This window comes from Suillus paluster, assembly GCF_016628075.1.
Source record: "Suillus paluster strain FC165 chromosome Unknown EDB91scaffold_63, whole genome shotgun sequence".
Lineage (NCBI taxonomy): Eukaryota > Fungi > Basidiomycota > Agaricomycetes > Boletales > Suillaceae > Suillus > Suillus paluster.
Window position 1 is genome coordinate 193,551 of NW_024537623.1, and position 21,036 is coordinate 214,586.

The window sequence follows — 21,036 nt, forward strand, 5'->3', positions numbered from 1 at the left end:
ACTTGTCGTGGGCTAACAACTTCATACGCAGGACTATGGAGAGCCCGACTGCCTTCTAGGATCTTCCAGTGGACTACAAGGGAGATGGGTTTGGCGTTGTTACCGAGCACCCGCAGCAGAGCAGACACAAAGCTAAAAGCAACTAAAAGCCGAGTCTGTTGAAAGCATCCCCTTTATGACATGCACGAAGCACACCCCAGTAGGGTAATCGAGCAAAGGCACATAAGTGAGATTCAACTCTCTTCGCGCGAGAATACTCAACTCGGGGCCCAGGAAAAGCGATAACTACTGGGCTTCTGCTCCAATATTGGCAAGATATGAATCGATACCCTCTCCGCATTGCGCACGGGACTCTATCGATGATGTGATTTTTCCTGGATCGACCGTGATATAACGCAACACATGTGACCAGTCTATACACCATAATCACAAAGCTCCGAAGCTATCTGAGTACCACCTAAGTGGTTGATAACCACAAAGACATGAGCGAATTAGGATTCCAAGGCCACACGGGATGCGGCCCCGGGGTGTACCACTACAGAGGTAACAGAGTTCATGGGAAGTTTCTTGACGTTGGTGCGTTCTTTCCTTCCCAGAAGTAGCATGGAATGCATAAATAGCATTGTCTCATCGATATCATCCGACATACCTCATAAAATGAGAGTAAGAAGCGACATGGATTTGGTCATGAGCTACAAACATACCACACAGCCGGACGCTGGATGATCATCAATGGCAATACGAGGGTGATAGAGGTTGTAGTTATTATGTACTAAACAAATGTGATGTGTCCATCGATAATGCCTGCAGGATGAATGACTCGGGGCATGTCAGACGAAGTGGAGTCTGGACATACTTAGACCCTGGAAATTAATTTACTTCGCGTAGAAATGATGTTGTATGACACGTTGTCGAGCTCGTGGTCGGCAGCATGTTCCGTCAAATATGTAAAACCAAGGTAAAGAAAACGCCTCAATTTCCATCGTCCGATGGATAACGTAGATCGATGAAAAAAAAAAAAGAGTAGAGACCGGTACCGGGAGTGCTAAACAGTTCGCTATTCTAAAACGCAATATTATATAGTCAAATTGTCAAGGAAACCATTAGGAAAAACCATATAGGATCTTGTCAAGCTCTGCCAATAGGCTGTGGTCAGAATCAAGATTAGTAGCCAATTTAGTTTTGTTGTGAAAATGTGGCAATGATTTACGTACTGAATTTCCGCGTTTCGATTGCGGGCGCTGTTCTTCTTCCTAAACTCTCAACGTTCTTCAACGTGATCATCGTTGGCGACGTTCTCCGTTTGAAAACGACGGCGAGTTCGTCGTTGTCGGCGTTGAGCTCCCTTACTAAACTCCATTTTTACAGTTATAACTCAATTTGACTGCGGGGACGGCCTTGTCCCCTTGCAACAGTGTCGGCGATTAATCACACCCACTCCACTCGCAATATTGTGCCCAAGCTCGTACAGTCATCAAGAACATCGCCCATCTTGCTAATGGGCCTATCTTTTGGCGGGCTTGGTTTGATTTCCCTATGGACCCCCTTGTATTTCTGGGATGACTCTGCGCGTGTTCGCAGCGAATTCAGGTCCTTCCTCTTTGCCCTTGTATTTGTTGCTGTACTGCTCATCCTTGGTGAGTACTATGATCCAAGCTCTTAGACCACAGATACTGACCATTCCTTCTCGCTTGTCTCACTCTTGCACGCCATCATCATTTTCGATCTGCCCATCTGCTGCATCCTGATTGGACCTACGAACCATTAGCATATCTCACGAATCCCTCAGAGACATCCTTTCGTGCTTATTTAACCGAGCAATCCTTCCGTCAGCACCTCAGCCATCTTGATGACACCACAGACGAATCTTCTGATACTGATGCTCAATACAACTCCCGTCTCGTGGACCGCAATACGCTAACCGACCGCACCCCCCTTCCTTTTCACTTTGCTAACCGCGCTTCAGTATCTCTACGCACCCCAAAGCATGTATTCCACAGTTTTGGCATCTGCACGATCGCCACTACTCGCGGAGCTGCTGGAGTTCATGGTCGTAGCTCAAGCATGGCTAGTGCGCATGGTAACGGGAACTTGGCTGGTGTTGATCACGATGGATCCGTAGTTTCAGATTCTTGGTTTATTGGCGCGTTCGGTCACTGGTGGCGCGGCGGTCTTGTTGATTCCTGGTATCATGATGCCATGATCCGATCAAAGGATGCCGAAGGCTGGAGCTCTGGTATACTCGGCTTTAAGGCTCTCGACAAGCTCAACGAATTCAACGGTGTGTTCTTTCGATCTTGTATTGATCCTTCTGTCTCAATACAAAAAAGAAGGTCTGCCGTTTGCAAAGTCGGTTCCCTGTCCCAGGCTTCCGGCACGTGGCACCCCACCTAGGTTGCGTAATCGTGAGCGTTTTGCGCCGCGTCTTGGAGCAATTCCTCGACGTAATTCAACACCTCCGCCACTTCCCAAGTCAGCGTCACTTCCCTTGCACACAGATCATCGAACACACGAGCACAATCCTCCAGTATCTCAACCGGTTCTTGACCAAACCTGTCTTGGCATCTATGCGCCGCCTGTTGCTCAAACTATCTCATGTGGCCCTTCGAGATCTGCATCTGTTGACGACTCGCCGATCATCGCCGAAGTCTTGAGGCAAATCACTGCCCAGCAAGCTTTTGTCGCAGAGCTCGACAACCAACTTTGCGAGGCTCAGACCGCAGTCATTGCGTCCCATGATGCGTTGGAGGCGGAGTTGGTAGAGCTGCGCATACGCAAGCGCGATGAAGATCAACGCAAAACCGAAGGGAAAGCTCGTGCCAAGATGCTCGAGGATGCTCGACGTTCCGCTGAAGCAGGGAGAAGAGATGCCGAGAAGAAGCTCAAGGCTGCCCGTGGTGTGAAAGAGGGTGCTGTAAGGCGCATTGAGGAACTGGAGAATGAAATTGGCAGGTTAAGGGATCAAACCAAGGCAGACCGAGCGACTTTGCTTGAAGAAGCCGAGATCGAGGACGCCAGCTTAACCCAGGAACTGGAGCAGGAGCTTGAGGGGAAGAAGAAGGAGGTTCGGGTCGCCGAGGATGTCGTCACCGCCCTTAGCACCCGCGCGAAGGAGCTCGAGGTCAAAATAACAGAGGGTCGCGAGCGACTGAGGGCAGCTAGGGAACGGACGGAGGTTTTGAAGCATGAGCCAATCTTCGTTCCTATGCAGGCTATGAGCAGCAGCCATACCTCCACCCAAGAGCAATACGGTCACATTAACGGTCACGGCAACGCAAATGACTATGACGTCGGTCAAGCAGATGCAATATCCTGGTCTTCAACTTTCAGTCCCTTTGATGATCCGTCAGACGTCCTCTCTTCACCCGGGACTTCGGAACACGCACAGAGCAGTTTTAATTCCAGAGATCTTTCTCGCTCGCCCAGACCTCCGCGGCTTTCGTTGGGATCACTATCAAATTTCAGCCCCAATGCAAGTGAAATAGGTGCTGTTTCGCATCGTTCCAATGGGTATACCACCTTTGATGACACCCTCGCGCACCCGTCACATTCTGGTCAAACTGCTCACGGTTACTTCTCCCCTCAAACGACTTCATTTTCTCCCTTTGATGTTCAAACACCGTCTTCAGCATTCATTCCGAGCAGCCTCATTAGCGTGCTGGACTCCCCTTCTGGAGACTGGCGAGGCATTGGAAGAACCGGAGGTGCGCTCAGTGGGTCACCTGTATCCCTCACTGGTCCTTCACCTGCACATGAAATAAACGTCGATTATGATCCTTTCGAAGTTCGCCTCCATACTCAGGCCATGTATGATAAAATGGGCATGCCTCACCGCACGAACTCTGATCCCTCCGCCATACATGTGCTGGATAATGATGCCGCTACCGCAGGGTTGGATTCTCCACGCAGGTGGTTCTCGACGTCTGCCAAGGACAAGCAGCGCAAAGGCCTCAATCCTGATGCCAAGGTTTTCCGACTTCCGCGACGAAAAGCTCCGGCTATGTCTGAACCCACCAGCGCCCCTCCTACAGCTTGCTATGACGCGCTGAACCCCAATGGACTCATGACTAACCATACTTCCTCGACACCATCTGCCCTCCTTCGCGCATTTGCTCCCTCCCGAGCGGAACGTGAAGCACTCCAGCGCGCGCTTGGTGGTTCGACTAATACGAGCCTTGAGCGTCTGCCGAGCCTCAGCGACGTCGGAAGTATCCCATCTTCTCCAGTGCACACTGAGGCACACCCGGCGCCGGCATTCGGGGAGAAGGAGCGTGTTTTACCTGCGTGGTTGCAGTCGCTGCCGTTGATTCGAAAGCCCAACTTCAGCCCGTGGGATGACGAAGAACCTGTCTCTGTGAGTACAGGTGGAGAAGTCAAGAGGAAGTAGACGGTATGGAGCAAGCGTGGTGAGGAAACCTGTACAAACCACGTGCTGAGTCGTCCTGGATGGCGGAGCAGGTGTTCATGATAGAGAAAAAGTGGTGGGTGAGGTGGCTGTATCTTTTCAAGTAACTGCTTGTTTGATATATATATCGCAATGCACGAATATGTTGAACCGTACTTGGCAGATAACCAGATAACTGGTAAAGGCGGATCAGGAGAGCTCTCAAGCCTCATCAACCCGACGGATCATCAACCGCGTTTGTGCAGCTGTGCATTTCTCAGGGCCAAATCAACGCCTCAGGGGATTGCAGGGGTTTGTTGCCTAACCAAGAGTCCTATTTCTGGGGCTGTTTTACAAAGCAGGCGCAGTTGTATGTATTTTGAAATCCGACACACCGGCCCACCTGATGGCAGATCTGATGCGTCTCCCTTACATAGTCCCAACGGAATTCGGCCTAGACATCGGAGAAATAACGGAAACGTTCCGTTAGTCGAGACTGAAATGAAACATAACTTATCTGCCAGCTACTTAGGCTCTGCAATGAAGGCAAATTACGAAAGGAAGACAGTCGTACAACGTGAAGTGTTTGGTACACGGTCAGAATCGTTCATAGTTCCGCGGTGCGGTGCAAGCACCACATCTGAACCCACATCTCGGGAGGCAAATCATATAGCTACCTATCGGTGATATCGATGAACAATACATGTACGCTATGACCTCGACTGTGACTCTCGTCCTCCAGAATCGATAAACTTTTGTAGGCTGTTCGAAACAGTGTATCCACACTGCTTCAACTCGTCCAGTGCTAGCGTGTACCGCGAGTCACCAGCAGCAACGCAAGTACGAATAATGGCATCGTAAACGCTCCGTGGCGGTACAAACTTCTGCGCTTTCATTTCTTCGAGATAGAAGAACGCATCCTCATATGTGACCTGCGTGAGACAAAGGATGATGATCCGCTCGTAGGTCGTTGCATCTGGTTTGATGCCCAATTCCTTCAGTTCCAGGAGCAGTCTGTCCCCGAGTTCACGGTGACTGGCAACGATACAGCCGGAAAGGAGGGAATTGAAAGTGTCGATGTCAGGAACACATTTGTAATCGGGGAAAGCCTTGTAGGCGCCCACGGCGCGCTGCAGATCTGAGAGTGATATGGCAGCGCGGATGATGGCATTGATTGCGGTCCTGTCAATCGTCTTCCCTTCACTTCGCAGCTTGTCAAGCAGTTCCCAAGCGCTGTCCACCTTGTTAATATCCTGTTTCAGGACGTCGTATATCGGCTGAGTCGTTGTCACAGTAGGGAATATGTTGCTACTTCGCATCAAGTCGAGTGTGCCGAACGCATCTTTTAGCTTGCCGGCGTTGCAAAGTGCCTCCACGAGGGGTGCGAAGTGGTGTTCTTGCCAGTCAGCGCCCAGGTTTCTGAGGACACGAATGACATCTGTCGCGAGGTCAGAGAGTCCGTGACGTCCAGCAGTGTGGAGGACATCGAGACAGAGTCCTTCGTCTGGAGTGATATTGAGGTCTACGACCTTTTGCCAGCATCGTTGAACACCCTCGGTCTTCCAATGTAATGTCAGTGGGAAACGGTACGGAGTAGAAAATACCACACACGTAGAGAGCTTCAGCGGAGGATGCTAGACATCTCATCCATGTTTCCGGGCTTAATCTCCGGACGGAGGTTGCCTCAAAATTCTCTGCCAGGTTGAGTGCGAGTCGGGGAAAGCCTAGTTCTGCTGCCAATCTTATCACATCTTGAGCGATCGTGAGCTCAAGGACAAGCCCCCGCGTCCCCATCTCATAGATACACTGCAGTGCAAATTCGAGATTTTCTCCCGCTGTGAAGCGTTGAATCATCAGCTGGTAAGTTTGTTCGTTCGGAGGGATATTTTCTGCGTTCATCTTTTCGATAATATCCCACATAGCTGATGATTGCAGTCGACGTGATGCCTGATTTCAATAGTGGAATGATAAGGTAAGGTAAGTGATCGAAGAAGCATGAACGCACATGTATAAGATGATGGAAAGTGTGTCGGTCGGGTGCAATACCCATAGAAGCCATGTCTTCGACAGTAGCCCAAGCCTCTAGCACCTGACAGTCTTCCGCGAGACATGCCAGCAAGTTATTATAAATGATGATGTCCGGTTTTACGCCTTCTTCCTTCATTTCTCTGCACATTCTTATAGCATCTACGGTTTTCTTGTGATTGGCAAGCCCCGTAGACCTGAACTGGTAGCGCGCTATAGCACTATGACGTGCAGTTCCCTGAAAAGTTTGATCTGGGACGAAGGACCATGGTTTGTTCCGAATTGCAGACGAGCCCGAACGTGGAGCAGACTTTGTTGCAACCTGCTGTTGAGTGCTCTGACATCCTGCATGAGGTTAAAAACCGAGTTTGCCAACGAGTGGTCCAATCGACTCACGGAAAAAGGACACAGGCAGCACTACAGAGCACTCGGACTGGGAAGACCATAGCGTAGCCTTCTTGGAGACTCTCTTAAGAGAGTTTCGCGATGTGGAGGCTAGCATGTTTGCCAATTCCGCTTCCGATAAAAATCTGTAAAAGGTCAATGGGCCAAATACAGTTCAACAACCTTCCACCGCGACACAGCCACCACCTGACCAAGTTGTTCTAAAACCGCGACCGGGGTGCCTGGTCAACACCCTCTCATTCTATTTCTTGTATATCTTTCACCTAAAGCTTGGATTATCATGGTATGTATGATCTACTTTTGCAATTACCTGGCGGTCACTCACTTCAGGAAAGTTTTACTCGGAAGCTATTCTATCACGCCGTGGGCCACTGGCCAAAGTATGGCTCGCCGCACACATGGAGAGAAAACTCTCCAAAACGCAGACGTTACAGACGGACATTGAACAAGCAGCGGGTGCGTCGTTACTTTATATGCTTTTGACGCGTTATATAACACTTTGCCCTCATCCCAGATGCCATCATGGGACAGGAGGTTGAAGTCATGGCACTACGTCTCAGCGGACAATTATTGCTCGGAGTTGTTCGAATCTACAGTCGCAAAGCGAAGTATCTATTGGATGATTGTAACGAAGCTCTTCTCAAAATCAAGATGGTGATGCCTTATGTTTTGGTGTCAAACATACGTTGACCATGTTCCAGGCATTCCGCCCGGGTGTTGTCGATATGACGGAGGACCAACTGGCTGTGAATCGCAATGCCATTACACTTCAAAGTGGTAATCTTGACTTGGACGTTTTACTTCCAGATATCAACTGGTGAGATGCTCATGTATTTTTCCGTTTCTTGTCCCTTGGCTCATGCGCTGAGCTAGGGACATCGATTTTGAGGACCGTATTGCTGAACCTCAAGGTCATCATGTTGCACGACAAGCAGATATCACTCTCCAAACTGCCGACGACCTCCAATTTGACCTTGACGATCCTGGCTACGGTTTTGACCTTGGTCCGTCGGATGGCATCGGTTCACAGGACTTCGGGGAGCTCGATCTCGGTCTTGACTTCGGCGACGGACCTGCGAGCGTTATCGACGAGAGCGTAGAAGTAGGTCGTGATGCCCCGACTCCACGAAGTGCTAGAGAGTCGTTGGACTCCAGAATGATGGGAAATGGTGGAGAGGGTGAAGATTTCTTCTCGAACAGAAGTAGAGAACCCTCCGAACATCCATTTGGCGCCGACATGAACGTGGACATGGGCTTTGGTCCAGACATGGGAGCTATGGATATTGACTTGGGTATTGATTTCGGGGACCGCCCGTTGAGCGAACGTGAAAAGACTCCTGGTCAAACCAGGTCTCCTTCTCGGATGTGTACGCCGTTCCTGTACGCTTTCCGCTTGACTTTTTTTTGACGTTCAGTAAATAGCCTCTCCGCTCACTGAGCCTCCGCAAACACCGCCACCTGAACTTCTTCTCACACCAAAAGCAGCCGCACAAGAATTAGCTGACGACGAAGCCGCTGCGAAGACCAAGCGCAAGCCCAAAGAAAAGAAGCAGATAATTGATTCTGTTACGGAGCTCACTGATGGCCCCGGAGCTAGAGCTGGTCGCGGTCTAGGTGCACCTGTTGTCAAGGATGTCAGTGATATCCTTGCGGAACATCCATCTCTCCCGCGTTCTGCGATGGTGATGCGACTCATGGAGATCCGCGAGGATCCCCTTGCATATTTTCTTCCCACCAAGGTTACACCCGAAGGGACATTCTTCCTTGCTGGGCCCCCTGGATTAGCACCTGAACTATCCGACCTGTTCATGCGTCCTCTACAGACCGGCCTTCCATCGAAGAAGAGGGGTGCATCCCCTGACAAGGCAGGGAGGAAAAGGCCTAGGGTTGAGGGGAGTATACATGAAGATGAGCAGGTCGAGCAAGCTCGGCGGGATGCCAGTATAGCTCCGAGCGTCGCAATCGCTAGTGAAGCCCTTGGCGGTCGTGCCAGTATAGCTCCTGATGGCGGCTTCGACTTTGGCGACATGACAGGCGGTTTGGACGATTTTCATATGGATATTGGTGGTGAATTCCCGATGGCACATGACGAACTGGGAGTGGAACGAGGCAAAGGTGCTGCAACAGAGCAAAGTCGATCGTCCACGCCAGCCGTTGAGGGAGAAGAAGGTGAAGAGACCTACGCCGATCTGACGTGCCCTATCGCGTCTTTCGATGTGCGGCCCTCGCCCTCTCAAGCGCAGGAGGCTGCCGGTGATGGTGAAGGCACCGGATACAGCAAAAACACAGTAAAGGCACTAGGTATCATTCGCAAGGAGCTCAAACCCGAAGGCCGCGAGCATGACGAAGAGCGCGTTATGAGCTTCCGCAAGATGACGGAAAAAGCTTCTCGGCGTGCTGCGTCTGCGTTCTTCTTCGAGCTCCTTGTCCTTGGAACGCGGGATTGCGTTAAACTGTCGCAGAGCGCCGCCTTTGAGAATATCGAAATCCGTGCCAAGGACAAGTTGTGGGAGCGACAGCGCCACGGATCTGTCGCACCATCTATTGCATCTGCCATGGGACTCTAAGCGTATTTTCTTTTTGAATTTTCAGATCTTGATTCCATGACCATCTACGATGTGGTACTAGGATTTTTTATGTGTTTATTTTATCTTGTGAGCTCACCACACCAAGCTTTTTGTGTGTCATGATGTTGCGTTCTCTGTAGCTTTCTTGATTTATACCATATCTTCCTATACATCCTACAGTTGTTAACAGCCTTTGATCTGTATGTTTTTCTATTACTTACCTGTTCACCAATAAGAAACATTGCTCAGAGTCACAAACATTGTATTACTTACGGATTATTTGTCATGGCCTGGAGAATATATATATATTATTTGGACTGAAATTTGTTCTTGGATGTAAATTACGAGGACTACGGAGGGATTTACAGTGTCACACGATATGTACAACCTAACATGCGTGACGTCGACACTGTACACAACGTTAACGTTTTAACCATGGCATTGGAGTAATTTATGTAATGGTTCCTACACAGTAAGCGTTTAGCCTCTGGCCCTCACCGATTCCTTACGATGTCTTCTAGTCATTCAGCAGTCGCTTCGGCCACACTCCATCCTACAGTACCATGTATGGGACATTGCAGAGCATGTCGTACGGTTACTGTCACAAGGCTCAGGCCATCGTTGGTGCACAAGCAAGAGAATCTCGCCTCCATGCACTCTGATACAGGAGTAGGCTGTCAGAATGAAGGAGAATGAAGATTAAGAAAAGGTGAGCCAAACCGCTTTGAGGTGTCCTTCGTCGACAGACAGTCCGCTCGCTTTGGTGTTGGCTTTCGATTGGCGTGTTTCAGCTCTGTGCTTTGTTTTCTTCCCGTTCTAACTTTCGCTGGCTCAACTTGTAGCTCCTCACCAGATAGCTTCTTCAAGACATGCTGTGGTCTCTTCTGTGGGGGTGCAGACAAGTTGAAATTGAGATTTTCATGGTTTCTGGTACGTTTTTGCCACTAGTATCGTGATCATGACGAATGCGAAAGGAGCAGAGCCTAAGTAATGAGTTTTTTTTGCTTCAATGCATGCTTGTCATCGAACGCATTGTCGCCCTTGACAACGAATAACGTGACTTTCTAGCACTAGTTGACTGTAGTCGACTGTCCAAGCTTATTTCCGCCATAGCTCCTCGCAAATTTCTTGCTTTGGCATGTACCACCTCCAATCTTCTAGGTGTATCTTGAGTTTGATCATTGTGTTCCACATGACGGAACCGGGGTGTACGTTCTTCATTGAAGATTAATTGATGCAGACTGAAATGAGTTCCTCGTACAAACCTAATATGTCTGCACTATCTCGTTTTGGAGAGATCGAAGTTCTCCCTCGCTTAATTTCGTCCATCGGGGTTGGCAACGATATGCCAGTGGTTTCCGCAAATATTTAAGCCGCGTCATGATCGATGCATGATCGAATCCCCGTTTCCCGGTAGCTTTGCTGTCAGGTCCCCGAGCGCCACCTATCCAGTGGTAATTCGTGGCATCTCTCAGCATAGGGCGGATATCCATTCTAGTCTTCAGTATCCTACGGCTAGTATTCCGAGCTCTTCCGGTCAGGATATTCCGTACGCCCTGTAAACAGCTTTAAACACGCTGGCTCTTCCCTACGCGGTTATACTTCCTTCCTCAGTCATTTGAGCAACGAATCCGTTCGTTAATACAGGCTCCATTCGCATCCAAACCATTGTAGTATGTGCGCGTCCATTTCAGCGTCCCAGTGGGGTTCTCCCACTGCTTCCAGGCGAGCTCTGCTTATTCATGGTATGACTGCGTCCTCGATTTCATTGGAGGGCATCGCTCAGCTATTAACAGCAAAAGGTCAGGGCTTTTTAACACTACAGCGATGATGTCTTAACATGCTATTCAGGGTTCTTTGTCGTGGCGCCGAATCTCCTTGGGCATGCATGGAGACGGGGCACTGACTATCGCGTGTCCGCCCTTGCAGAGGATCTCCGACCGTATATGGACACGTCCTACGATGTGATTATAGGGCATTCCCTTGGAGGTGTAGTGGTCTTGTCGCTCCTGCCATTCTTGCCCCAAGCGAAAGGACACCACTGTCATACTCCTCGATCCCGTCCTCGAAGTTGCAGCGGAGCAAATCGAAATAGCTAAATGTATGTTTGTGAAGAAGGTTGCGAGCGTCAAAACCGCCGAGGAGTACATGGCTGATAAGCCTGCTTGGTCACGACGTGACTGCGTGTCAGAATCGCTGGGAGCCTCCATGTGCGATTGCACTGTCATCGAGGGGATATTTGAGGTAATATTTGAGGTGTCGAAATGAGAAGCATTGCTGACAGGTTTTTCCCGTTGTTGTGATCAGCAAACCAAGCCATGGTCTTTCAGTGGGCTGTTCAAGAACATTCCCCCTAACGTGAACATCACTGTGCTGGCATCAGACCCAAAGTTTGGTGCTGCTTGTCGTTTGGAGCATGTCCCTCGTGACGTGGAGAGATTGAATGCTAGAGTTCTTCCGGGCGTTGGTCACTGCATTCAATACGAGCGTCCGGATGCTATCATGGATGCAATCCCGCTACTAAGAGCAGAGCTATGAGCTGTACGGAGGAGATACGGTTTTTGACGGCGTAGTTTGTGTCTACTATTCAATGGAACCTAAATAATCCGTTGTTCGAACATTAGTACTCGCCTGAAGGACAGGTAAATTCGAGTACTTCAGCTTGACCCTAGTCTCCCAGCTTGGCCCTTTGGCGACACCAGATCTCCAGATTTCATTATGTAATGCTTCAAATTGGAATACTCACCCAGCAGTTGCACTGACCCGGATTGTATGCATCATGATACTTCTGCTCGAGCCGAATTCTGTGACAATAAGAGCTAGAAGACTCAAGTCATGCAGTCAATGTTAACCGCTACTTAGTATGTTTCATTTCAGTCTCGACTAACGGAACGCTGCCGTTATTTCTCCAATGTCTAGCCCGAATTCCATTGGCACTACATAATTAATATTAATATCGATCCCGACCAGGTCAGTTTGCCAGTCCTTTGACTCCCGCATCTCTCGCTCCCTTTCCGCTGGCTCCAAGTCAGAATAACAGAATCCTGTCTTTTCTTGATCAACGATGTATACTAGACTTGCAACACTCGCATTTGCACTCGCTTCCTTGGTGATGATCAACGCCCAGTCACTGCTCCCAACATTGACATACACTTTAATCGCCTCACATGTTGGTTATGACTTTCTAGGTAATTTCTCTTGGGAGACAGAGGAAGACCCGACGCACGGCCGTGTCAACTATGTCGATCAAGCTACCGCTCTCAAAAATAATCTGACTTTCGGTACGTATATTCTTTTGTGTACGACTTTGTTCGCTTAATTTTTCGCAGTTTCGGACTCAAAGTTTGTCATGCGCGCTGACGACACGAAGAAAGTTGCGAATACTTCACGCGGGCGAGAAAGTGTACGCATACAATCGCTGGAGGCATATGATGACGCATTGTTCGTCCTTGACATAGCGCACATGCCCGAGGGTTGCTCAACGTGGCCTGCATGGTGGACATTGAGTCAGCAGGGGCCCTGGCCTCACGGTGGCGAAATAGATATCATCGAAGGCGTCAACCTCGGTCAAAGTAATCTTGCCTCGCTACACACCACACCGAATTGCACTATGCCAGAGGTTCGATCACAGAGAGGGTTTGATATTCCATAACCGTTCTGAATATCATTCGCTGAGTCGGTTCGCAGCAATACGACATCCACTTCGTGCGACACATCCGTGAACTCCAACCAGGGTTGCGGAGTCTCTTTTCCTGAGCAGAATTCTTACGGAGAAGGCTTCAACGACGGGGGCGGTGGCTTTTACATCATGGAAAAAAGCAGCACGAAGGGTGTCTCAGTCTGGTTTATAAGCCGTTGGGACTGGCTGGTTCTCAATGACGAGCCCATGTTGGACTTGATGCTTTTATCAACACCTGATGCGTACTTCCCGATGCATGACGAGGCGTCGAACTGCAGCTACTCCGACCACTTCAACGCACATAGCATTGTTTTTGATCTGACATTCTGTGTAAGCACCCTCTTTATGTTCCGCGATCTCGTTGTGACCTCTGCATCAAATTTGCAGGGCGACTGGGCAGGGTCGGTGTGGGAGACGACCACATGTGCAAAAAAAGCCTCCACCTGCAATAGCTGTAAGCCGACCTCGTTGATTTCATCGCTCGCAATCCTGATATACGACTCTCGCAGTTGTTGACAACAATCCTCACGAGTTCACCAAAGCCTATTGGGAAATCAACTCCCTCAATATATATACACCTACACAAGATCTTTTGCGTTAATTTGATACCCGCACTCGATTTTGTCACACTTACTTCCTCCTTATACCATACACTACACAGCCGTTAATGGAGCAAGTCCGGACGATCATTTCACCACACTGTCATTTATCCTTTGCATTGTTTACTGTACTCGTTATGTTAGGTTAGACAAGATTAGACATTGGACAGTCAGCCGCATCAACATTATAATTCGGCTGCGTCAGCCACATCCTTCTATACCTTATACCACCAGGATGCGATTCTTCAAATCGTTTCGGCTACTGCATCGTCGTACAAGGTCTGAAGGCGACGTGTCCCGCATGGTTTCACCTCCAGCATCGTCGACTGGGTCATCTTACTCAGGAGAATTTCTGCAGATGCAATACGCCAGGCCTACATCGCCTAACCCAATCAGCGGTTTAGCGGCCCCGGTGTTCGTGTCCCTCGGGTCATCCCTGCCTTCGTTCGACCCTGCTCAGCTTTATCAACCCCGGCCAACACATCTCCTGGACACGTACACAAACAACTGCATTCACCCGACCGATTGCGATATTTTCCGCCTCCGTCAGGCCAACGCCGACCTCGCAGCCGACCTTGCCGACGTCACCAACGATCTCTCGCAGACCCGTAACAAGCTCTATACCGAGATGACCAAACTTGCCCGCTTCCAGCACCAGCTTGCGCGTGGTATGGACCACATCCAGAAGCTTGAAACACGCTTTCAGCGCCTCGCTGGTCTTCTCGTCGACATTGGCATCCCGTACTTCACCGTTCAGCGGATATCCGATGCATTGGATTCTGATCTCGGCACTGTAGACCATATGTTGGTCGATGCCATAGGTGACGCTGTTCACGATCCAGAAGCGCTTCTCTCAAGCTTGAAGCCCGCGGTCGTTGGTCAGCCTGTACCAGAACACTATCAATCTGCATTGCATATGACTCTCAGCGTGAGGCGCAAAGTCCGTGCTCAAAAGAAGGTCTCCAAGTTCTGGAAACGCCTTGCTCAGGAGGATAACCGCTATGCAGATACCGTCACCCCGTCCTCGTCCGACATATCCTCTGTCCGTGAGCCGCTCAGTCCTGCCCGTCAACACGCTGTCGACGCCCTCATTACTCGCAGACGGGAGGCAAATGCAAGCTCTGCTAGACATATATTTGGCGGGCCCTCTATGCAAGGTGGTTTGGTTCTCCCTGGCTCTGCCTCTGGTGTTGGATCTGCGGCAACCTCTGCATCTGGCTCGACTGTACAGTTGCAACGCCTTGCAAATACTCCGTCTTCGAGTGCACGTTTTTCAATCTCTGAGCTACGCCGACGCTCGACTCCCGTGGTTTTGGGTGACATCGATCTCAACGTCTCCCAATCGTCGGACGAACCTTTCGAAGCGGAGACTGAGCCAGAGGATTCGCAACAGGGTGAATATGAAGACCAGGACGCACGCCCAACGGTAACTCTCAGCCAAGATCTCATCCAGGTACGTCTGATAATAATAATAAATGCATCCAAAAAGGCAATAAAATTATGGCGCATAGAATTTGAATCGCGTTGCCCTTGGACGCGGACACCGCCGCAACTCCTCAGCCATGTCAGGGTCAAGCATTCCATCCCGCCTCTCCGGTTCCACTTCTGCCTTTCCCTCTCTTAGTGCCTCGCTTGGCATACCCACATCCGCTTGTGACCTTAGCTCCGACACGCCGTTCGATAATTCCGCATTCCATAATCTCCTTTATGGGACCGACAGCACTCATGCGGGCCCGGACGTGCGCAGATGCTCCAATACATGTACCAGGAGAAACTCGCGCTTCCTCGAGCATATCAACGAATACTCGACCGGATCCCTTACTATCCTTGACTTTGCCGATCCTTTGGGACTCATGGACTCCACTGCTTCACTTGCGGTACTCAACACCACTGCTTCCACCACCGCGACGTCCCCGGGGTTCTTCGGCCTCAGCGGGGAAAGCAAGGACTCGCTGTTCATGTCTACCCTGACGCCCACGACAGGACCGACCACGCCGAGTAAGACGCCACCTACCGGAAGCAGTACACCTTCATCCAGTGGGAGCAAGCTGCCCGTTCTGAGACACTTGCGTAGCCCTGATGGCTTCATGCGCAACCCAGGGGGGATCGTAAGGCGGTTGTCGCCGAGCCCTGAGAGCTTTGTACGAAAGCTTCGGAACTTGGGTTCTCGTGAGGGGAGTGAGAACGCAAGTCCTGAGAAGCCGTCTGGGATTCCAATTATGCAGCGCCGGATGACGATCAGGGGGCGGGTGAGGAAGTGAGTGGTGGAATTTAAATTTCGATCGAGTGCTAGTATCTTTTCTTTTCTTCTCGCCGTTAATTGTAAATACTTGGGGGCCAGTTTTTTTTCCCTTTTCTTCGATACTTACACTTGGTTGCAAGCCATTCGTGACGTGGCAGCTTCGTCATGGCAAGCGGTAAAGCGGTCCCACCAATTTTCCGAAACGCGAAGAGAAACGGAAAGCATACCTGAACAATACCATCCTTGAATCCCTCGAGTGCTCCGCTATCGACGATTTCGTGGAGCGCGACAAGGCTTTGCTCGGCTGTACGAATGTTTCCGGAGAAAGTAAAAAAAATATGGTACCGGAGAGGAGTGTATGAATAACCAGGGAACCATGAGCAAGACCTGATTGCGTGGTGTCCTCCTCTTGTTTGGGTTCCACATTTGAATTGTTGGTGATGTGCACTTGGGAATATTCGCGAGAGAGAACATTAATGTCGCGAGCTGTTATAGAGTTCCAGCGGGGAAGTGCATCTTGTTTGGCATTTGCGATTGCATTAACATGACCCTTGTCATTATTGACTTTGCCGTCCTTGTCGAACCATGTCATTGCGAGACACTAAGTAATCAATGAAGCGCCTATAAACAGGGCAGACAACATTGAAGATAGTTGATGCACCGGATCTCCATTGCTTTTCAGACTTCCGACGTTGCCTCCTGCTGCCCCATCATATTTGTCCAAGATCTGTGCGAATACCTCAGACGCGCCGCTCATATGCAAAATTCGGGAGATGCCTGCGTGTAGTGCGATGAAATGAGGGTTAGGTAATGGCAAGTCTCGTGTAGGGGCATCATGATTCCTGAAGGTGACGGTTTTACCGAGGAACTTGCGAGGGTGCATCCACGCCCTGCCCCCAACCTCCCTGACTACATACTCGTTTTCTCGCTGGAGCGCTGATCAATGCGAGGCATTGCGAGGATGCAAGACTGCAGGCTCACCTCCGTCTGCTCCAGGTATATTTTTAGCTTGTCAAAAATATTGTGGATGTTGGGCTCAAGCATCATGCCATTGGAAGGGTCGTCTACAAGCCTTTCCATGTTTTGAATAGTTTCTTCGGACATTCCTGAGTAATGCCGAATGATATTCCACGTTGCAGCCGCGGTATGTGCCTGCATGATTCAACTTGAGGTCAGAATTTATGATAACCTGGCAGAGAAATCCTTGCCCGGTCCATGGTGAAAACCCCGACAGCCCGTTTCAGGATGTGCGCTCCTATCAAGGGTACAAAACCCTGATCGACACCGGCGGGAACGTGTGGTCCATCCCAGATACCTGAAACAACGCATCTATAACCGTCCCGTCGATTAACCTGTTGGAAGTTAACACCAAAGCCGCTTTCTAACTGGTAGGACGTACGTCGGTCCTAAATCTGCTACTCCGTTCTGGACTGGCACTCACAAGGCTGCCATAGGTGTCGTCAATGCTAGAATTCAAGTCTGATGATTGGCGGGTTCCGGCTGTGACTACCAGTGAAAATTTGCGTTAGTGTCCGTGGCAGACATCTCGAAGTTCTAACTTACATGGCCAGAGCAGATACATGAACCAATTCCTCGCGAGATTGACTTGCTCGTGGATCTCAGGACATGCGCAAATAGCACATGCAGTATAACGCTCGGAGCTTTCGCCACCGGTCCTGTGAGCGTTCCTCAGCATCGCGTCTAGAACCCTGGATGCGTCAACGTCGTGCACACTTGGTGGAGTTGCAATCCATCTGCGTTGATTCGTCGCTAGCTGCTCTATTGTTTGTCGAGCCTGTCCCACGTAAGTCACAGTGGATACGGCAGCGTTTTGCATGTTGAAGTACACGTTCTCATTGAAGCTGATGACTGATTCAGGTTCGCTGGTAGTCTCGCTCAAGTCGCTGATGTCACTCGATCGCATTTCGTGAATGAGACATGTTAGAAAAGTTAGAACCATATTGGTAGTAAGATGTACTCGGGAAGTTCCGCCTGCGTCGGCAGAAAGCGCAGATTGAAAGTTATTACTCGCCCATGAGGTTGGGGATTTCATGTTGATCGGGTATATGCGTAGCTGCACTGGTCACACTGCCCCTCCCTGTACTACATAAGCCACAACCTCTCATCCACTCAACTCCGTCTGCGAGATGTTGCAGCAACTACGATGACATGCCATGCGTCAAGACTTCGCACAGACCGGCCATTTCCTACATGTCAATACAGATTACGCGGCTAAACATACTCTTGTAATCCTATCAACAACACACTCGTGAGAGGTTCCTGTCAGTACTAGTCTGACGCCCCTGGTAAGTACGGATATTCCTATCCTCAAACTGACCGACACGCGACACGACATTGGCAGTTTCTTCATGTCACCAATTGTATAAATCGTTCACACTTAAAACATCGCGCCTCATCGACATCCCTATCCGTACTTAATCCCACCGCTATGCTACAAGTTCAACGCAGTCCTCCACGAGGAGGGTGATGATGACCGGTGGTATCACTACGTGAACGTGTATGTACCATGTCACTGGTATATTAGTACTTGCCACCCGAGTGGCTTTCTATAGGTTCGTAGATCGAGACATGCGTCTGCGAACGGCTCGCACATGCGGTTTCCCAGACCCATCTCACCGTCAACGAGGTGAGCTCGATGTTTGCATTTCATTGTATCTGCTACTAATGACACACAAAGGTCATCCTCACACCATGACATCTCGCGGCGAGCCTCAAATCCCTGCCGCGCACAATCTTCCCGGCGGAGGAGATGGTACTTCCAGGTCAGTAGATTCCTCGTCCGAAACGCCGAACTTGTACGGCTTGCTGCTGCTGCACCCCCAAGGTATATGTGCATGTGGAACTGTTTTTATATCCTTCATTACTCCTTCCCTCGCAGCGCTCCCAATCCGGCTACCAGCACTCCAGCCTTGACTCTATCTACTCTACAAGCCTCGAATGTGGGCACAGCGCTAGTCAAGTACCGTAGGAGTCTGGGATTCGCACATCCACCGCGTCATGCTGTGCAGTCCTTTCGCAATTCTTTTACAACCGTTAGGCTAACATTGGGCTGCATTGAAAATGTGCCAGTACTCAATATTCAATGGCTGCCAAGGTCTCAGTCGCTCGCACAGTTCTCTACTTCTGCACAGATTTAAAATTCTCTGCGCACGGACAACTCTACACAGCTGGCATGTGCGCTGTCGCATAAATACCTATCAGACACCATAGCTCTTTTCGTCTTGTCCAAACGAAAATCAAGATTCCGAGACATACCGTAGGTCTTCGCTTGTTATTTTATATACCCAATTACTCTTCGTTCACATGTTTTACGCATTGACGATTCACTTTTTGTTGTCCGTCTCAACAGTATTCTTTTATTCAACCACTTGAGTCTCTTCTCTTGAGTCCCTAGACACATTCGAAAATGCCTTCAGGTGCCTATCACCTTCCCAACCTGCTCTGTGTGTCCCAATAAGACTGGAAATATCATCAGCCCTGCCTTTAGAGAAACAAAGGACAGTTACGAAGAGTGGGTCAGAGCAACCATTGGTTATCCTCTGCTAATTGTAAGTTCCACTGTCATATAGACGTAAGGTGTACTGTCTGGTCTTGTAAAGGAAGTCACCAGTGCGGAGATTCCACTGCTTGCAGCTCTTGCGCATCCAAAGGCCAGCTCCGAAGAATTAAGTGGGGTCCTGAATTACATGTCAATCCAGCTCATGTTTGAGAGGTTCACGTGGGTTACTGATGTCTTGACTCTCCTGACTGCATGGTACAGCAATCAATGTTCGAGCGAAGTGGCTAAGGCGACCTCCAAATTGTGGATTGATGTACTAAAAGATCCCCAAGCTGGCAAGAGTCACCATCACCTGTTCATTAAACTCATGGCTAAGTAAGCTTCATCATTATATATTTATACCATTCTTATGAGCATCCTAGCCAAATGGTGCCTTGCTTGAACGATGCTCTGGATCGGTATCACTGACCGGAATCCATACAGTCTAATGTCAAATTTGCAGAGAACGTCGTACAAGAAGCACTCGATCGTGAAGTATCGAAGGGCATTGCAGCAACCCGCTCTACTGCTTCATACATGGCTATGTGGAGAGAAAACATATTTGGCTGTGCTTTGTCTTGATGCGGTCTACCTGCAGGTTATACCTGCTAGAGCACGTCCTGCAACACCCTGTTGTATCTGAGATGGAGAATTATGCCGCTGACACGATATATATCACCAATGTATATCACCTCAGATGTATCAAAGTGTTGTTTATACTAACCAATTATTGGGTGCTTCAGGACATCTATTCCTTCAAAAAGGAGCAATGTAAAGACAGAGCTCTGCACAACATTATCACCATCATCCAGAACTACTCAGCATCTTGATTTTCAGGAAAGATTCCATCATGCAGGCAAACTGTTCTAGGCAGCCTTGAATCGCTTCAATGTCTGCAGAGATGCGGTTCCCAGCTTTGGTGACAGAGATATAAACAGGCACATTGTAGCATTCACGGATGGGATGATAGATTGGATCATTGGTGACATCAATTGGATCATCGCTACAAAGTCTTCATGAGTTGCAACTGACTTGATGCCAGACAAAACAATGTCCTCAGACTGTGTGATCGTTGCGAGGTTTCAACCTCTGCTCATCTTTACAAGCTGTTGTAATTGCCCTGTATTATTTCACTGGTTCTTGTGTCTAGAGTCAAAACTTGGAGATGTTGTGCTATGACACAATTGCCTAAAAGTCCACCTAGTAAAAAAGGAATCAGGTCAAAAGAGGTCAGAAGGTTCCAAATCATTACATACTTACCTCAGTGACAGTTCAACGTTCGAATGTTCAGATCTCATCCATAATGTAATGTTCATATTCCAACACCACCTGTCATGGGTAGCCTCAGCGTTCAGCCCCAGTAGAAGTCCACTATTCTGAGAATGGCTGAGGTTGCATGAAATCGTCTAAACCAAGCGACACAATCTCAACAGAAAAACGAGGCTAATAGCACATATGCAAATGTGCGTGATTGTGCATGATTGTCGCAGATTGTTTGGATGCAATATTTGCACGTCATCCTAGATTGTGCTTGATCTGCTGGTATTATACATTACAGGTAGCCGGATATAATAAA

General features: G+C 49.3%; 8 protein-coding genes across 8 annotated transcripts; 6 read left to right on the top strand and 2 right to left on the bottom strand.

The window, feature by feature from the left end:
- The first annotated feature begins 1,241 nt into the window (after window positions 1-1,241).
- Window positions 1,242-4,560, top strand: EDB91DRAFT_1154388 (uncharacterized protein). The gene is made up of 3 exons (XM_041319550.1): window positions 1,242-1,637; window positions 1,769-2,281; window positions 2,331-4,560. The coding sequence occupies exons 1-3, from the start codon at window positions 1,499-1,501 to the stop codon at window positions 4,385-4,387; spliced, it is 2,709 nt and encodes a 902-aa protein (XP_041173555.1). The 5' UTR covers window positions 1,242-1,498; the 3' UTR covers window positions 4,388-4,560.
- Window positions 4,561-4,850: 290 nt separating this feature from the next.
- Window positions 4,851-6,940, bottom strand: EDB91DRAFT_1154389 (uncharacterized protein). Its single transcript, XM_041319551.1, has 4 exons — window positions 6,806-6,940; window positions 6,390-6,754; window positions 5,996-6,331; window positions 4,851-5,943 (listed from the first exon to the last, which is right to left on the bottom strand). The coding sequence occupies exons 1-4, from the start codon at window positions 6,909-6,911 to the stop codon at window positions 5,095-5,097; spliced, it is 1,656 nt and encodes a 551-aa protein (XP_041173556.1). The 5' UTR covers window positions 6,912-6,940; the 3' UTR covers window positions 4,851-5,094.
- A 66-nt stretch (window positions 6,941-7,006) lies between these two features.
- Window positions 7,007-9,704, top strand: EDB91DRAFT_1154390 (Rec8 like protein-domain-containing protein). Its single transcript, XM_041319552.1, has 6 exons — window positions 7,007-7,097; window positions 7,150-7,270; window positions 7,329-7,468; window positions 7,516-7,631; window positions 7,688-8,181; window positions 8,237-9,704. The coding sequence occupies exons 1-6, from the start codon at window positions 7,095-7,097 to the stop codon at window positions 9,379-9,381; spliced, it is 2,019 nt and encodes a 672-aa protein (XP_041173557.1). The 5' UTR covers window positions 7,007-7,094; the 3' UTR covers window positions 9,382-9,704.
- Window positions 9,705-11,056: 1,352 nt separating this feature from the next.
- On the top strand, window positions 11,057-11,919 carry EDB91DRAFT_1252159 (uncharacterized protein; the record flags this gene model as incomplete). The annotated part of the gene is made up of 4 exons (XM_041323471.1): window positions 11,057-11,183; window positions 11,233-11,345; window positions 11,410-11,625; window positions 11,689-11,919. The coding sequence occupies 4 exons, from the start codon at window positions 11,057-11,059 to the stop codon at window positions 11,917-11,919; spliced, it is 687 nt and encodes a 228-aa protein (XP_041173558.1).
- An 88-nt stretch (window positions 11,920-12,007) lies between these two features.
- On the top strand, window positions 12,008-13,968 carry EDB91DRAFT_1227116 (glycoside hydrolase family 16 protein). The gene is made up of 5 exons (XM_041320998.1): window positions 12,008-12,662; window positions 12,711-13,017; window positions 13,069-13,390; window positions 13,448-13,514; window positions 13,570-13,968. The coding sequence occupies exons 1-5, from the start codon at window positions 12,446-12,448 to the stop codon at window positions 13,659-13,661; spliced, it is 1,005 nt and encodes a 334-aa protein (XP_041173559.1). The 5' UTR covers window positions 12,008-12,445; the 3' UTR covers window positions 13,662-13,968.
- On the top strand, window positions 13,779-16,049 carry EDB91DRAFT_722597 (uncharacterized protein). Its single transcript, XM_041328202.1, has 2 exons — window positions 13,779-15,112; window positions 15,171-16,049. The coding sequence occupies exons 1-2, from the start codon at window positions 13,895-13,897 to the stop codon at window positions 15,918-15,920; spliced, it is 1,968 nt and encodes a 655-aa protein (XP_041173560.1). The 5' UTR covers window positions 13,779-13,894; the 3' UTR covers window positions 15,921-16,049.
- A 314-nt stretch (window positions 16,050-16,363) lies between these two features.
- EDB91DRAFT_1154407 (uncharacterized protein) lies at window positions 16,364-17,321 on the bottom strand. Its single transcript, XM_041319553.1, has 4 exons — window positions 17,301-17,321; window positions 17,110-17,253; window positions 16,883-17,053; window positions 16,364-16,829 (listed from the first exon to the last, which is right to left on the bottom strand). Exons 2-4 carry the CDS (start codon window positions 17,116-17,118, stop codon window positions 16,503-16,505), a joined length of 507 nt encoding a protein of 168 aa, XP_041173561.1. The 5' UTR covers window positions 17,119-17,253; window positions 17,301-17,321; the 3' UTR covers window positions 16,364-16,502.
- A 636-nt stretch (window positions 17,322-17,957) lies between these two features.
- EDB91DRAFT_1338583 (uncharacterized protein) lies at window positions 17,958-20,290 on the top strand (the record flags this gene model as incomplete). Its single annotated transcript, XM_041325627.1, has 9 exons — window positions 17,958-18,474; window positions 18,528-18,548; window positions 18,600-18,746; window positions 18,801-18,861; window positions 19,339-19,470; window positions 19,522-19,640; window positions 19,683-19,796; window positions 20,059-20,143; window positions 20,204-20,290. Exons 1-9 carry the CDS (start codon window positions 18,422-18,424, stop codon window positions 20,288-20,290), a joined length of 819 nt encoding a protein of 272 aa, XP_041173562.1. The 5' UTR covers window positions 17,958-18,421.
- Between the last annotated feature and the right edge of the window lie 746 nt (window positions 20,291-21,036).

Excerpts from the sequence above, each read along its gene's own strand:
- EDB91DRAFT_1154388 (XM_041319550.1), top strand. The coding sequence starts at position 1,499 with ATGGGCCTATCTTTTGGCGGGCTTGGTTTGATTTCCCTATGGACCCCC. Across the intron at positions 1,638-1,768 it reads TGCTGTACTGCTCATCCTTG|CATATCTCACGAATCCCTCA; the intron begins GTGAGTACTATG and ends ACGAACCATTAG. Across the intron at positions 2,282-2,330 it reads CAAGCTCAACGAATTCAACG|AAGGTCTGCCGTTTGCAAAG; the intron begins GTGTGTTCTTTC and ends AATACAAAAAAG.
- EDB91DRAFT_1154389 (XM_041319551.1), bottom strand. The coding sequence starts at position 6,911 with ATGCTAGCCTCCACATCGCGAAACTCTCTTAAGAGAGTCTCCAAGAAG. Across the intron at positions 6,755-6,805 it reads GCTGCCTGTGTCCTTTTTCC|GATGTCAGAGCACTCAACAG; the intron begins GTGAGTCGATTG and ends AACCTCATGCAG. Across the intron at positions 5,944-5,995 it reads CCTCCGCTGAAGCTCTCTAC|ACCGAGGGTGTTCAACGATG; the intron begins GTGTGTGGTATT and ends TTACATTGGAAG.
- EDB91DRAFT_1154390 (XM_041319552.1), top strand. Across the intron at positions 7,271-7,328 it reads GGACATTGAACAAGCAGCGG|ATGCCATCATGGGACAGGAG; the intron begins GTGCGTCGTTAC and ends CCCTCATCCCAG. Across the intron at positions 8,182-8,236 it reads CAGGTCTCCTTCTCGGATGT|CCTCTCCGCTCACTGAGCCT; the intron begins GTACGCCGTTCC and ends TTCAGTAAATAG.
- EDB91DRAFT_1227116 (XM_041320998.1), top strand. The coding sequence starts at position 12,446 with ATGTATACTAGACTTGCAACACTCGCATTTGCACTCGCTTCCTTGGTG. Across the intron at positions 13,018-13,068 it reads GAGGTTCGATCACAGAGAGG|CAATACGACATCCACTTCGT; the intron begins GTTTGATATTCC and ends GTCGGTTCGCAG. Across the intron at positions 13,391-13,447 it reads TTTTTGATCTGACATTCTGT|GGCGACTGGGCAGGGTCGGT; the intron begins GTAAGCACCCTC and ends TCAAATTTGCAG.
- EDB91DRAFT_722597 (XM_041328202.1), top strand. The coding sequence starts at position 13,895 with ATGCGATTCTTCAAATCGTTTCGGCTACTGCATCGTCGTACAAGGTCT. Across the intron at positions 15,113-15,170 it reads TCAGCCAAGATCTCATCCAG|AATTTGAATCGCGTTGCCCT; the intron begins GTACGTCTGATA and ends TATGGCGCATAG.
- EDB91DRAFT_1154407 (XM_041319553.1), bottom strand. Across the intron at positions 16,830-16,882 it reads TATACCTGGAGCAGACGGAG|CGAGAAAACGAGTATGTAGT; the intron begins GTGAGCCTGCAG and ends TCAGCGCTCCAG.